Below are 16106 nucleotides of genomic sequence, written 5' to 3' on the forward strand. Positions count from 1 at the left end.
CACAAAATGTCAGGGTATACGTGATGTCAATATGTCTTATTACTGGTGATGTTTATTTTGATCACTCGGCCAAGGTGGTATCGGCTTAGTTTCTCTTAGTTTTTCTTAGTTACTAAGAAGTCCTTTTCTAATTAATAAAGATAGCTCAAGACTATACAAATATCCTGCTTCTCATCATACTTTGACCCACTAATCCTAGCACCTGTGATGATTAATCTTGTGTCAACTTGGCTAGACTATGGTAAGCAGTTAGTCAATCAAACACTAATCTAGGTGTTGCTGTGAAGGTATATTGTAGATGTGGCTAACATTCACAACCAGTTGACTTTAAGTAAAGGAGACTATCCTTGATAATGTGTGGGTCTCACCCACTCACTTGAAAGACCTTAAAAGCAAATACACCTCCGGGGGAAGATAGCGGAAGAGTAAGACGGAGATCACCTTCCTCCCCACAGATACACCAGAAATACATCTACACGTGGAACAACTCCTACAGAACACCTACTGAACACTGGCAGAAGACCTCAGACCTCCCAAAAGGCAAGAAACTCCCCACGTACCTGGGTAGGGCAAAAGAAAAAAAGAAAAAAGAGACAAAAGAATAGGGACGGGACCTGCACCAGTGGGAGGGAGCTGGGAAGGAGGAAAGGTTTCCACACACTAGGAAGCCCCTTTGTGGGCAGAGACTGCGGGTGGCGGAGGGGGGGAGCTTCGGAGCCGAGACGCAGAAGAGAGCACAGCAACAGGGGTGCGGGGGGCAAAGCGGGGAGATTCCCGCACAGAGGATCAGTGCCTGCTCACCCGCCGGGGCGGGCGGGTCTGCGAGCTGAGGCTCGGGCTTCGGTCGGAGCGCAGGGAGAAGACGGGGGTTGGGGGAGTGAACACAGCCTGAAGGGGTTAGTGCACCACGGCTAGCCGGGAGGGAGTCCGGGAGGGAGTCCGGGAAAAGGGCTGGAGGTGCCGAAGAGGCAAGACTTTTTCTTCCCTCTTTGTTTCCTGGTGCGCGAGGAGAGGGGATTAAGAGCGCTGCTTAAAGGAGCTCCAGAGACGGGCGCGAGCCGCGGCTAAAAGCGCGGACCCCAGAGATGGGCAGGAGACGCTAAGGCTGCTGCTGCCGCCACCAAGAAGCCTGTGTGCGAGCACAGGTCACTATCCACACCTCACTTCCGGGGAGCCTGTGCAGCCCGCCACTGCCAGGGTCCCGGGATCCAGGGACAACTTCCCCAGAGGAACGCAGGGCACGCCTCAGGCTGTTGCAATGTCACGCTGGCCTCTGCCGCCGCAGGCTCGCCCCGCACTCCGTGCCCCTCCCTCCCCTGGGCCTGAGTGAGCCAGAGCCCCCAGATCAACAGCTCCTTTAACCCCGTCCTGTCTGAGCGAAAAACAGACGCCCTCTGGCGACCTACACGCAGAGGAGGGGCCAAATCCAAAGCTGAGCCCCTGGGAGCTGTGAGAACAAAGAAGAGAAAGGGAAATCTCTCCCAGCAGCCTCAGAAGCAGCGGATTAAAGCTCCACAATCAACTTGATGTACCTGCATCTGTGGAATACATGAATAGACAACGAATCATCCCAAATTGAGGGGGTGGACTTTGAGAGCAAGACTTATGATTTTTTCCCCTTTTCCTCTTTTTGGGAGTGTGTATGCTTCTGTGTGAGATTTTGTCTGTATAGCTTTGCTTCCACAATTTGTCCTAGGGTTCTATCCGTACGTTTTTTTTTTTTTTAATTTTTTCTTAATAATTAATTTTAATAACTTTATTTTACTTTATCTTCTTTCTTTCTTTCCTTCCTTCCTTCCCTCCTTTAGACAACAAATCATCCCAAATTGAGGAAGTGGACTTTGTGAGCCAGATTTATGATTTTTTCCCCTTTTCCTCTTTTTGGGAGTGTGTATGTGTATGCTTCTGTGTGAGATTTTGTCTGTATAGCTTTGCTTCCACCATTTGTCCTAAGGTTCTATCCGTCCGTTGCTTTTTAAAATTTTTTTCTTAATAATTATTTTTTAATTTAATAACTTTATTATATTTTATTTTACTTTATCCTCTTTCTTTCTTTCCTTTTTCCTTCCTTCTCTCCTTCCTTTATCCCACCATCCCTCCCTCCCTCCTTTCTTTCTTTCCTTCTTTCCTTTTCTTTCTTTCTTCCTTCCTTCCTTCTTTCCTTCCTTCCTCCCTCCCTTCCTTTTCTTCCTACTTCTACTAATTCTTGCTCTCTACTTTTTCACCCTTTTATTCTGAGCCGTGCGGATGAAATGCTCTTGGTGCTGCAGCCAGGAGTCAGTGCTGTGCCTCTGAGGTGGGAGAGCCAACTTCAGGACACTGGTCAACAAGAGACCTCCCAGCTCCACATAATATCAAATGGCGAAAATCTCCCAGAGATCTCCATCTCAACGCCAGCACCCAGCTCCACTCAACGACCAGCAAGCTACACTGCTGGACAACCTATGCCAAACAACTAGCAAAACAGGAACACAACCCCACCCATTAGCAGAGAGGCTGCCCCAAATCATAATAAGTCCACAGACACCCCAAAACACACCACCAGACGTGGACCTGCCCACCAGAAAGACAAGATCCAGCCTCATCCACCAGAACACAGGCACTAGTCCCCTCCACCAGGAAGCCTACACAACCCACTGAACCAACCTTAGCCACTGGGGACAGACACCAAAAACAACGGGAACCACGAACCTGCAGCCTGCAAAAAGGAGACCCCAAACACAGTAAGATAAGCAAAATGAGAAGACAGAGAAACACACAGCAGATGAAGGAGCAAGGTAAACACCCACCAGACCTAACAAATGAAAAGGAAATAGGCAGTCTACCTGAAAAAGAATTCAGAATAATGATAGTAAAGATGATCCAAAATCTTGGAAATAGAATAGACAAAATGCAAGAAACATTTAACAAGGACCTAGAAGAACTAAAGATGAAACAAACAATGATGAACAACACAATAAATGAAATGAAAAATACCCTAGATGGGAACAATAGCAGAATAACTGAGGCAGAAGAATGGATAAGTGACCTGGAAGATAAAATAGTGGAAATAACTACTGCAGAGCAGAATAAAGAAAAAAGAATGAAAAGAACTGAGGACAGTCTCAGAGACCTCTGGGACAACATCAAAGCCACCAACATTCGAATTATAGGGGTTCCAGAAGAAGAGGAAAAGAAAGGGACTGAGAAAATATTTGAAGAGATTATAGTTGAAAACTTCCCTAATATGGGAAAGGAAATAGTTAATCAAGTCCAGGAAGCACAGAGAGTCCCATACAGGATAAATCCAACGAGAAATATGCCAAGACACATATTAATCAAACTGTCAAAAATTAAATACAAAGAAAGCATATTAAAAGCAGCAAGGGAAAAACAACAAATAACACACAAGGGAATCCCCATAAGGTTAACAGCTGATCTTTCAGCAGAAACTCTGCAAGCCAGAAGGGACTGGCAGGACATATTTAAAGTGATGAAGGAGAAAAACCTGCAACCAAGATTACTCTACCCAGCAAGGATCTCATTCAGATTTGATGGAGAAATTAAAACCTTTACAGACAAGCAAAAGCTGAGAGAGTTCAGCACCACCAAACCAGCTTTACAACAAATGCTAAAGGAACTTCTCCAGGCAAGAAACACAAGAGAAGGAAAAGACCTACAATAACGAACCCAAAACAATTTAGAAAATGGGAATAGGAACATACATATCGATAATTACCTTAAATGTAAATGGACTAAATGCTCCCACCAAAAGACACAGATTGGCTGAATGGATACAAAAACAAGACCCATATATATGCTCTCTACAAGAGACCCACTTCAGACCTAGAGACACATACAGACTGAAAGTAAGGGGATGGAAAAAGATATTCCAGGCAAATGGAAACCAAGAGAAAGCTGGAGTAGCAATTCTCGTATCAGACAAAATAGACTTTAAAATAAAGACTATTAGAAGAGACAAAGAAGGACACTACATAATGATCAAGGGATCGATCCAAGAAGAAGATAGAACAATTGTAAATATTTATGCACCCAACATAGGAGCACCTCAATACATAAGGCAAATACAGCCATAAAAGGGGAAATCAACAGGAACACATTCATAGTAGGGGACTTTAACACCCCACTTTCACCAATGGACAGATCATCCAAAATGAAAATAAATAAGGAAACACAAGCTTTAAATGATACATTAAACAAGATGGACTTAATTGATATTTATAGGACACTCCATACAAAAACAACAGAATACACATTTTTCTCAAGTACTCATGGAACATTCTCCAGGATAGATCATATCCTGGGTCACAAATCAAGCCTTGGTAAATTTAAGAAAACTGAAATTGTATCAAGTATCTTTTCCGACCACAAGGCTATGAGACTAGATATCAAATACAGGAAAAGATCTGTAAAAAATACAAACACATGGAGGCTAAACAATACACTACTTAATAACGAAGTGATCACTGAAGGAAACAAAGAGGAAATAAAAAAATACATAGAAATAAATGACAATGGACACACGACGACCCAAAACCTATGGGATACAGAAAAAGCAGTTCTAAGAGGGAAGTTTATAGCAATACAAGCCCACCTTAAGAAACAGGAAACATCTTGAATAAACAACCTAACCTTGCACCTAAAGCAATTAGAGAAAGAAGAACAAAAAACCCCCAAAGTTAGCAGAAGGAAAGAAATCATAAAAATCAGATCAGAAATAAATGAAAAAGAAATGAAGGAAACGATAGCAAGATCAATAAAACTAAATGCTGGTGCTTTGAGAAGATAAATAAAATTGATAAACCATTAGCCAGACTCATCAAGAAAAAAAGGGAGAAGACTCACATCAATAGAATTAGAAATGAAAAAGGAGAAGTAACAACTGACACTGCAGAAATACAAAAGATCACGAGAGATTACTATAAGCAACTCTATGCCAATATAATGGACAACCTGGAAAAAATGGACAAATTCTTAGAAATGCACAACCTGCCAAGACTGAATCAGGAAGAAATAGAAAATATGAACAGACCAATCACAAGCACTGAAATTGAAACTGTGATTAAAAATCTTCCAACAAACATAAGCCCAGGACCAGATGGCTTCACAGGCAAATTCTATCAAACATTTAGAGAAGAGCTAACACCTATCCTTCTCAAACTCTTCCAAAGTATAGCAGAGGGAGGAACACTCCCAAATTCATTCTATGAGGCCACCATCACCTTGATACCAAAACCAGACAAGGATGTCACAAAGAAAGAAAACTACAGGCCAATATCACTGATGAACATAGATGCAAAAATCCTCAACAAAATACTACCAAACAGAATCCAACAGCACATTAAACGGATCATACACCATGATCAAGTGGAGTTTATTCCAGGAATGCAAGGATTCTTCAATATACACAAATGAATCAACGTGATAAACCATATTAACAAATTGAAGGAGAAAAACCATATGATAATCTCAATAGATGCAGAGAAAGCTTTTGACAAAATTCAACACCCATTTATGATAAAAACCCTGCAGAAAGTAGGCATAGAGGGAACTTTCCTCAACATAATAAAGGCCATATATGACAAACTCACAGCCAACATCATCCTCAATGGTGAAAAACTGAAAGCATTCCCACTAAGATCAGGAACAAGACAAGGTTGCCCACTGTCACCACTCTTATTCAACATAGTTTTGGAAGTTTTAGCCACAGCAATCAGAGAAGAAAAGGAAATAAAAGGAATCCAAATCGGAAAAGAAGAAGTAAAGCTGTCACTGTTTGCAGATGACATGATACTATACATAGAGAATCCTAAAGATGCTACCAGAAAACTACTAGAGCTAATCAGTGAATCTGGTAAAGTTGCAGGATACAAAATTAATGCACAGAAATCTCTGGCATTCCTATACACTAATGATGAAAAATCTGAAAGTGAAATCAAGAAAACACTCCCATTTACCACTGCAACAAAAAGAATTAAATATCTAGGAATAAACCTGCCTAAGGAGACAAAAGACCTGTATGCAAAGAATTATAAGACACTGATGAAAGAATTAAAGATGATACAGATAAATGGAGGGATATACCATGCTCTTGGATTGGAAAAATCAACATTGTGAAAATGACTCTACTACCCAAAGCAATCTACAGATTCAATGCAATCCCTATCAAACTACCACTGGCATTTTTCACAGAACTAGAACAAAAAATTTCACAATTTGTATGGAAACACAAAAGCTCCTGAACAGCCAAAGCAATCTTGAGAACGAAAAATGGAGCTGGAGGAATCAGGCTCCCTGACTTCAGACTATACTACAAAGCTACAGTAATCAAGACAGTAATGGTACTGGCACAAAAACAGAAAGATAGATCAATGGAACAGGATAGAAAGCCCAGACATAAACCCACGCACATATGGTCACCTTATCTTTGATAAAGGAGGCAGGAATGTACAGTGGAGAAAGGACAGCCTCTTCAATAAGTGGTGCTGGGAAAACTGGACAGCTACATGTAAAAGTATGAGATTAGATCACTCCCTAACACCATACACAAAAATAAGCTCAAAATGGATTAAAGACCTAAATGTAAGGACAGAAACTATAAAACTCTTAGAGGAAAACATAGGGAGAACACTCTATGACATAAATCACAGCAAGATCCTTTTTGACCCACCTCCTAGAGAAATGGAAATAAAAACAAAAATAAACAAATAGGACCTAATGAAACTTCAAAGCTTTTGCACAGCAAAGGAAACCATAAACAAGACCAAAAGACAACCCTCAGAATGGGAGAAAATATTTGCAAATGAAGCAACTGACAAAGAATTAATCTCCAAAATTTACAAGCAGCTCATGCAGTTTAGTATCAATAAAACAAACAACCCAATCCAAAAATGGGCAGAAGACCTAAACAGACATTTCTCCAAAGAAGATATACAGATTGCCAACAAATACATGAAAGCATGCTCAACATCATTAATCATTAGAGAAATGGAAATCAAAACTACAATGAGATATCATCTCACACCAGTCAGAATGGCCATCATCAAAAAATCTAGAAACAATAAATGCTGGAGAGGGTGTGGAGAAAAGGGAACACTCTTGCACTGCTGGTGGGAATGTGAATTGGTACCACCACTATGGAGAAAAGCATGGAGGTTCCTTAAAAAACTACAAATAGAACTACCATATGACCCAGCAATCCCACTACTGGGCATATACCCTGAGAAAACCATAATTCAAAAAGAGTCATGTACCAAAATGTTCATTGCAGCTCTATTTACAATAGCCCGGAGATGGAAACAACCTAAGTGTCCATCATCGGATGAATGTATAAAGAAGATGTGGCACATATATACGATGGAATATTACTCAGCCATAAAAAGAAACGAAATTGAGCTATTTGTAATGAGGTGGATAGACCTAGAGTCTGTCATACAGAGTGAAGTAAGTCAGAAAGAGAAAGACAAATACCGTATGCTAACACATATATATGGAATTTAAGAAAAAAAATGTCATGAAGAACCTAGGGGTAAGACAGGAATAAAGACACAGACCTGCTAGAGAACGGACTTGATGATATGGGGAGGAGGAAGGGTGAGCTGTGACAAAGCGAGAGAGAGGCATGGATATATATACACTACCAAACGTAAGGTAGATAGCTAGTGGGAAGCAGCCGCATAGCACAGGGAGATCAGCTCGGTGCTCTGTGACCGCCTGGAGGGGTGGGATAGGGAGGGTGGGAGGGAGGGAGACGCAAGAGGGAAGAGATATGGGAACATATGTATAACTGATTCACTTTCTTATAAAGCAGAAACTAACACACCATTGTAAAGTAATTATACCCCAATAAAGATGTTTAAAAAAAAGTGCAAATACAGGCTTCCCAAAGAAATATGAAATTTTGCCTTAAGACTGAAGCATCAGCTCTTCTCTGAGTTTTCAGGTTGCCTCTCCTATAGATTTCAGACTTGCCAGCCTCCACATTTCATAAACCAATTCGTTAAAAATATGTAATTTATATATGTGTGTTGGTCCATATATACAAACACATATACATATATGAAAACAAAACTTGTAGGAGATACACACACACACACACACACACACGGATGAACATACACACATCTTATTCATTCTATTTCTCTGAAGAACCCTGATTGATACAGCATCCATAGAAGTTTCTTTCCTGTAAAAGTTATTACTGTGATGTTTTAAAAGTGATTTTCCCCCAAAAAAGTAATTTTCTATTTCTTTAATTCCTTCTACATTTATTAACTGTAATTCTATTGTAAGGAAGGACTTTTCCTTCTCCTCCACTTATTTATGTATTCTTAATTTAATTGTATCAGCATGGGATCATGACTATTTACTTATTCTAAGGATTCCAACCCAATTCTACCTTTATTTATTTTGCCGCTCATATTGTTCCAGCTTTGGCCATTGGGCGCTCCTTCAGTTTGGCACCTGTGTCCTTTCAAATTGCCCCCATCATTTTTCTGAGCACTGCTTTATTTTCTGGCACCACACAGTGTTCCAGGCTCAATATGTATTTTTCTTGCCTCAGCCCTAGAAACAGGTTTTTGTCTTAGGAGCCCTGGCTTTGTTTACTGGAGAATGGTATTTAGAAATCAACATCTAGGCGGCAGGCATGCTCTTTGCGACTGAGGTATCATTGCCCTTAGTGGGCCAGGAAGTACATGTACATATACCAACACATGCAGAGACATATGGCTATATTTATTTCTCTATCTGTCCATCTATGTGTGTGTGAGGGGGTGTGGATGTGAAATCATGAGTGCATACTGAGAGCTCCATGGGAGGGTTTTCAACAGATAGGTGGCCAAAGAAGGTCTGTGTGTGAAAAATGAAATCACTCAAGAGAAGTGGAGAGCACAGGCTGGAGGAGAAGGTTCTTCTGCTATTCCATGTACAGAGCGACCAGCATGTCATTTCATCTAGGGTAAGCTAGGGGTACTTCTCCCTTGCTTTACCCTTTCAAAGCAGCAAATCCAATCCAGTGAACCCACACTTCTTGGCAGCGTTCCATCTGCAGGACTCTGCTCAGCATAGGTGGAGTCCCTGCCCCAGGGGAGTCTTTAACTAGATAAATGTTTGAAAAACTACTTAGCAGAGTCAAGTTTAAGCCATTTTTTAGGAGCTGGGCAGACTATAATTACGCATCAAGTAAGAAACACAGAAAGGAAGACGGCTTTCAAGAGAGGATGGGCACTGAGGGATGGAGTAGCTGGATACGGCTTACTGAAAGAAGTGGGAGAAGGGCTGGGCCTTGCGGGATGGGAGGAGTTTGGATAACTGGGATGAGGGCTGGAACGTTCTGGGCGAATATTAAAAAGCTATGTGAAAATACTATAAACACTATGGAACAGGGCGTAAATCAAGGAAAGGGGTTGTAAAAAAGGATAAGGGGGGTTAGAGCAGAAGGTAAAGGAACTAGCAGTGAGAAGTCACTAAACAGAAGGGAACACTATGGTTAGATGTGCACTTTAGAAGGTTCCCTGAGAACCCTTGTGCACTGTTGGTGGGAATGTAAATTGCTGCAGCCACTGTGGAAAACACTGTGGAGGTTCCTCAAAAAACTAAAAACATAACTACCATATGATCCAGCAATTCCACTCCTGGGTATATATCCGAAAAAACAAAGTCACTAATTCGAAAACATACATGCACCCCAATGTTCATAGCAGCATTACTTATAATAGCCAAGACATGGAAACAAGCTAAGTGTCCATTAACAGAGGAATGGATAAAGAAGATGTGGTACATATATACAACAGAATACTACTCAGCCATAAAAAAGAATGAAATTTTGCCATTTGCAACAACATGGATGGGCTTGGAGGGCATTATGCTAAGTGAAATAACTCAGACAGAGAAAGATAAGTACTGCATGATATTACTTCTATGTGGAATTTAAAAAATACAACAAACTAGTGAATATAACATAAAAGAAGCAGACCCACAGATACGGAGAACAAACTAGTCGTGACCAGTGGGTGGGGTGGTGGTGAAGGGGCAATATAGGTGTGAGAGAGTGGGAGGTACCAACTGCTGGGTGTAAGTTAGGCTCAAGGATGTATTGTACAACACGGAGAATATAGCCAATATCTCTAAATGGAAAGTAACCTGAAAAAAACTGTATAAAAATAAAAGAATTCTAATAAATAAATAAAATTAAAAAAAAATCAGGCTCCCTGAGACTGCTGGGGGGAGATGGATTGGAAGGGAAGGGATTGCGTAGGGGCAGGGAACAGCAGGGAAGGGGTTGAAGGGAAGAAATGGGTGTCAGGGACATTCTGAAGCAGGAGCTGGGTGTGAGGCAAACGTACTGATCCGAGAAGTCACCTGACCTTCCTCTGGCATCCGAAGCAGATTTTTGGCCGGAAAGCAGTTGCTCAGATAAGGCTTCCCATCATCCAGTTTGTAGACTCCTGAGGAGTCCATGTCCCTGAGAGCCAAGCAAGGAAAGCAAGAAAGTAAGAAGTGAGAAGGGACAGGGCTGCTCTCTCACCCCAACACAGTCTGTGAACTCACCAGGACCACCCCTAACACACACCCTAACTCCGAGGCCCTAGAGGCCCACTGTCCTGCTTCAGAAATGGGCCGGCCCTTTAGATAACAAGGGAGATAGGCCCTGGGTTTTTCGGTTCAAATCAACCGTAGCTCAGTGAAACAGTAGAAAAAGCATCACTTTTGGGCTCAGACAGACCTGGTTTGAATCTTGGCTCTTGCCTGACTCGTTGACTGGGAAAATTCTCTACCCCTCTAAGCCTCAGTTTCCTCGCCCGTAAAATGTCTACCTTAATAGACAAAGGAGAAGATCAACTTGGAAAGGTAGTGCCTGGTACATATTAAGTGTTCACTAGCTATGTTCTTTGAGTTCAGGGAAGAGGGCTCTCATACTTTAGGCAAGATGATGTGCAAATACTGAGATGTGAACTGGATAAATTGGGTTTGAGAGATGAACTGAGTTTTCTGATAGAGAGAAGGATAAGCGTTAATAGAAAGGGCCACAGGATTAAGGGCACGGTGGTGGGTACATCTGGCACAGTAAAGAAAGAACCTGACCCAGGAAGGGGAAGGAGGTGTGTTTGGGAGTCTTGGACAATAAGGCTGAATGGGAAGGATGGTGCCTGCTTCTGAAGGCCTTCAGTGCCAGGCTAGGAGCCCAGGCTCCACACTGGAGGTAACGGAGAGACGTGGATGATATCTAAGTTGGGGAGAGCCATGACCCAAGCTGTGCTTTAGAAAGAGAGGTCTGACAAATATAATGCCTGGTGAAATGGGATTCCACTGGTCAGGAGTCACGAAAATTCCAGCTCAGAAGTACACTCACCTCTTTCATTAAATCTTTCATCGTCTCCCACCTAGAACACTGCAACAGTCTTCTGACTGGATTCCCACTGAGCAAGCTTGAGCCTGGTCTTGAAGGCCCCTGGAGACCTATGTCCTAACTTTCCAGCTCCAGTCACTCCACCCAAGAGGCTCACAGAATCATTTTCTATTCCCCCAAACACATTCGGTCTTCCATGCCTTTGTTCTTAGTGTTCCTTTGGCCTAAAATAGCTCTATCCACCTTGTTCATCTGGCAGATCTCATGCTTTAAGATTCAGCTCAGGGCTTCCCTGGTGGCACAGTGGTTGAGAGTCTGCCTGCTGATGCAGGGGACATGGGTTCGTGCCCCGGTCCGGGAAGATCCCACATGCCACGGAGCGGCTAGGCCTGTGAGCCATGGCCGCTGAGCCTGCGCGTCCGGAGACTGTGCTCCGCAACGGGAGAGGCAACAACAGTGAGAGGCCCGCGTACCGCAAAAAAAAAAAAAAAAAGATTCAGCTCAAATGCCACTTCCTTTAGGAAAACAATCTCTTATCAAAGATCTAAATTTTTTGAACCTTAAGCTCTTAGAGATTGAGATTTTTCTTTAAAAGGATCCAGTCATTCCCTAATCTGCTTTGGGATAGCTTCCAACAATTTGGGGTAGCAGAGGTTTGGGAACCTGGCCAGGGGAAGGGAGACCCTGGCAAGAATGCGGAACCCTGAGATGGAGGGTCTGGGAAGAGATTCAGTACAAAGAAGGAGCAGAGTGGAGAGCTGGGATCAGGTGTCCTGAGAAAATGTTTCCTGAAAGTGACAAATATGAAAAGTAGAGGGGTGCAGTAGGAGGCGGCAACAGTTTTAGAGACAAGAGACTTAAATTTGAGACTAGTTTCTACTACTAAGTGGAGTGACCTTCTGCAAATCACTTTACCTCTTTGGGCCTCAGATTTCTCACATATAAAATGAGGATTAAAACCTGTGCCTCAGGGAATTGTTGTGAGAATTAAATGAGGTAATAGAAAAAACAAGCTTCTTTCTAGACCCAGTCCAGATGCCATCCCTTCCATAAAGTCCTCACTGAACCTACCAGAGGGACATAATTGCTGTTTTAGCTAAACTCTGGAGTTTTTCTTCTGTAAGTCTTTCATGGCCAGACCCCTTTCTCATAAGATTTCTCATAAGATTACTAACAATCATGAGGGGGCTGTTTCAATGGCCTCTGAACCTCCAAGTCTGGAAACATGTCCAATTCACTGTCATTCTTCCACTCTTGGAAAGCTCACAGGAAACACCCAATAAACATATGTGAGCCAAATGAAGGGTACAATGGTACTCCCAGGGCCCAAGGGGTTTTATACATATTTCTAATCTCCCTGACTAGACTTTGAGCCCCTCCAGGAGAGGGACAGCATCTATGGTGTTCATCTCTTTACTCCCAGTACCTAACACCTGGCACATAATAGATTCCATAAGTACCTGTGGAATGAATGAGTGATCTTGACATCTCCTTTGGTTCAACACAGGGCACTGTGAATTTCCTGATCCCTGACCACTCTGAAAAGGGCTGGGGGCCCTTTCTACATGCTTCCACGATACTCCATACTCCTCCTAGTATAATACTTATCATTTTATTATAATTGTTTTCTCCCTTTACCAACTTCCCACCTGCTATGGGGCCTATAATACCTAGTGACCTATATAATCCCAGAGCCTAGCATAGAGCCTAGAACACATTAAAAATGTGCTGGGAAAATGAAGGGATGGATGGATGGTTGGATGGGGAAGACGGTCATCCAGTCAATCTGTCTTTCAGGAAATCCCTCTTGTGACCAATCACACCTATCTGCTAGAAGGGTGAATGAATGAATGAATGAATGAGTATATAGCTGCCTGGAAAATGTCAGAGAAGACGACTGCTGGAGAAAACTCCAGTAACTTACAGAATATGGGGACCTTGGTTCTGATCTGCATAGTACTTACTTGATCTTTGATCTTGGGAAAGACCTCTTGACTTCCTTTTTTTTTTGTTTCTTCACCTGTAAAATAGATATTGCACTCCTTCTTAGTTTGCCATTTAGAGCTCTTGAACTTTCTCATTAATTATATCCTACTGTGACCCTTTGATCCAAAATGTGTCTCACCTGAGGCCTAGAAAAATACTACAGGACTAAAGATCCCAGAAACAGAGAGAAAAGAAATAGAGATGGAGACATAGACAAGGGGGTGGAACAAGAGAATAATTTTATGACAATGGGGTGGGGCTAGAGTGCTTAATAGGAAGTGCAAATCACAAATTAGAAAGGAAAGGATCATTTATATGTCCATTTACACAAAATAAACTTATGCATGATAAAACCAGCAAAGACAAAGTTGAAAGGTAAGACACACACACACACACACACACACACACACACACACACACAGAATAATGCTTCTCATCTGCATACATTTGCTTTTTCCATTCCTTCGGTCTATCACACTTCTGCCCCTCTTCTTTGCCTGATGCATACAGAAGAACTTCCTGTATATCCCCCTTCTCAGGTTGACCCTCATCTGTGTTACCACCTCAGCCCACCTCTTAATGAAGGCACCATGCCACACTGTATTATAATGGCCTGCTTACCTGTCTGTTCCCCACTCCTTACACCCTAACCTCAGTGAGCCTCTCTAAGGCCAGGCCTGGGTCCTTCCTATATCTTTATCCCCAGCACCTCAAACAGGGTCTGGTCCATTGAAGAGGCTCAATTGAGTGCTTACTGAACTAAATGGAACCATGAACACAATACTATGGAGTTCTTCATTCTGTCTGCAAAGAAGGAAGAAGGATCAGGGAAGTTTCACAGCGCAGGTGACATTAGAGCTGGGTCTTGAAACATAAGTTATAAAAAGATAAAAAGCTACAGAGGCATCTGACTGGATTGCTTCACAGAGGTGAAGAAACTGCATCTAATAGTTTTTAGTAATAATTATGGTCAGGTGGGTGTTAGCTTTATCAGGACAGGTGTTTTGTCTGTTATTCAGGGGTATGTGCCCAGTGCCAAGAACAGAGACCACCCCATAGTAAGTACTGTTTGTTCAATCATTTGGACACTTATATGAGGAATTCGTGGGGAGTTAAAAAAAATGATGCAGTGTAGTAGATCATTATTAAGTCCTATTATGTGATAACTCTAAGTCATTAGAGTAGGAGTTCCATGAAAGTAGGGAACAGGTCTTTTCTGATCCCCTAGTATTCCTTAGTGCAGTTCCAAGCAATGTTGGTGCTCAATAAATATTTGTGTAAAAAAAAGAATTAATAAAAATCTGGAATATTATTACATCCTAAAACTGTAAAGGCAGGGCGGCAAAGGTGAGATAGGTTGAGACCTGTGACCCTTTACTAGAGTGCTTGCACCTGGACAAACAACTCCTTGAACAACAAAATACAAAGAAACTCGAAAGGACTAAAAGTAACTGCATGCATGCACAGCTGGGGCAAATTATGAACAGTAAGACACAAAAAGGCCAGAAGCCAACTGCCACTTCTGAGGTGTTAGGAGCAAAAGCAGGGTACTGCCCATGACCCCTGCACACAGCACCACCAAGGGGGTGGGAAGACCAGCTAAGCCCCCCTCCCACCTCACCCACCCATCCCCCCACCCTCACCCCATTTAAGGGACCAGCTCACCCGCCACCCCTCCACCCCCACCTGTTTCTTGTTTTGCTCCCTCCTGCTGCAGGACGAGTCCCAATAAAGCCTTACCTGAATTCCCCGCATGGCCTCTTACCAATTTCTATTGATTAAAGAGTCCAAGGACCCCAGGTGGTAACAAAGGGAGCATGACACTGGTTTGATGTCAAAAAAAAACATCTGGGGGCTTCCCTGGCGGCGCAGTGGTTAAGAATCCGTCTGCCAGTGCAGGTGACACGGGTTCGAGCCCTGGTCGGGGAGGATCCCACATGCCGCGGAGCAACTAAGCCTTTGCGCCACAACTACTGAGCCTGCGCTCTAGAGCCCGTGAGCCCCAACTACTGAAGCCCGCGCGCCTAGAGCCCGTGCTCTGCAACAAGAGAAGCCACCGCAATGAGAAGCCCGCGCAGCACAACGAAGAGCAGCCCCCGCTCGGCGCAACTAGAGAAAGCCCGTGTCCAGCAACGAAGACCCAACGCAGCCAAAAATGATAAATAAAATAAATTTATATTTTAAAAAATCTGGCTGCTAAACTAGGTTCTGATACATGCTATCTGGCCTTGGTTAAGTGCCTTAGTTTCCTCACCTGACTGGTCCGTTAGGAGACTAAATGAGAGGATGGATATATACGCACTTAAGACAGTGCCTGGCAGGCAGTAGGCACTCAGTGAATGTGAGTTCTCTGTAACACGAAGACAATGCTAACAGCTAAGATGACAGTCACCAAAGAACCAGTACGTACAGTTTTACAGGGCTAGAAAAGGATGAAGGACGAGCTCCTGCCCACTCCTTGCCAAACGCTACATCTGGGGCGGGGGAGACTCTAACCCGTCACGCAAACTAAGTTTCCAGTTTCCAGCCGCACCTGCCTCCGGCGTCGCTTCCGCCTCCGAGACACCCGCGGGGGCGACGGCCCGGTCTGGCGGGTTGCGCGCCTGCGGGCCTCCCGGGGAACTCGGAGCCGCTCCACCGTGGCGCCTGCCACTACCTTCTCCACTCCTTAGTAACCGCGACGCGGCGGCTGCCCGAGTAGGCGGCAACTGATGACTGGAGCTTCTAATTACTACAAGTTCCGGCAACCCCGCGGCCACTTCCGCTGGCA

The 16106-nt window shown here is 43.2% G+C and overlaps 1 protein-coding gene across 7 annotated transcripts in view; it reads right to left on the reverse strand.

Moving 5' to 3' along the window:
• Positions 1-16095, reverse strand: part of XRRA1 (X-ray radiation resistance associated 1) — a 100217-nt gene extending 84122 nt beyond the window's left edge. Inside the window, exons 1-3 of one of the 7 annotated variants that reach the window (XM_067750335.1) lie at positions 15870-15947; positions 13315-13370; positions 10368-10465 (exon numbers count right to left, since the gene is read on the reverse strand). In XM_067750335.1, the coding sequence (XP_067606436.1) occupies positions 10368-10461 (94 nt within the window). In that variant the 5' untranslated portion in view covers positions 10462-10465; positions 13315-13370; positions 15870-15947. Of the gene's footprint in view, positions 1-10367; positions 10466-13314; positions 13371-15076; positions 15331-15746; positions 15824-15869 lie in introns of those variants that run through there. The other 6 variants (XM_067750336.1, XM_067750334.1, XM_067750337.1 and 3 more) reach the window with 6 other exon arrangements.
• Between the last annotated feature and the right edge of the window lie 11 nt (positions 16096-16106).

This window comes from Pseudorca crassidens, chromosome 9 (assembly GCF_039906515.1).
Source record: "Pseudorca crassidens isolate mPseCra1 chromosome 9, mPseCra1.hap1, whole genome shotgun sequence".
In the NCBI taxonomy this organism is placed as follows: domain Eukaryota; kingdom Metazoa; phylum Chordata; class Mammalia; order Artiodactyla; family Delphinidae; genus Pseudorca; species Pseudorca crassidens.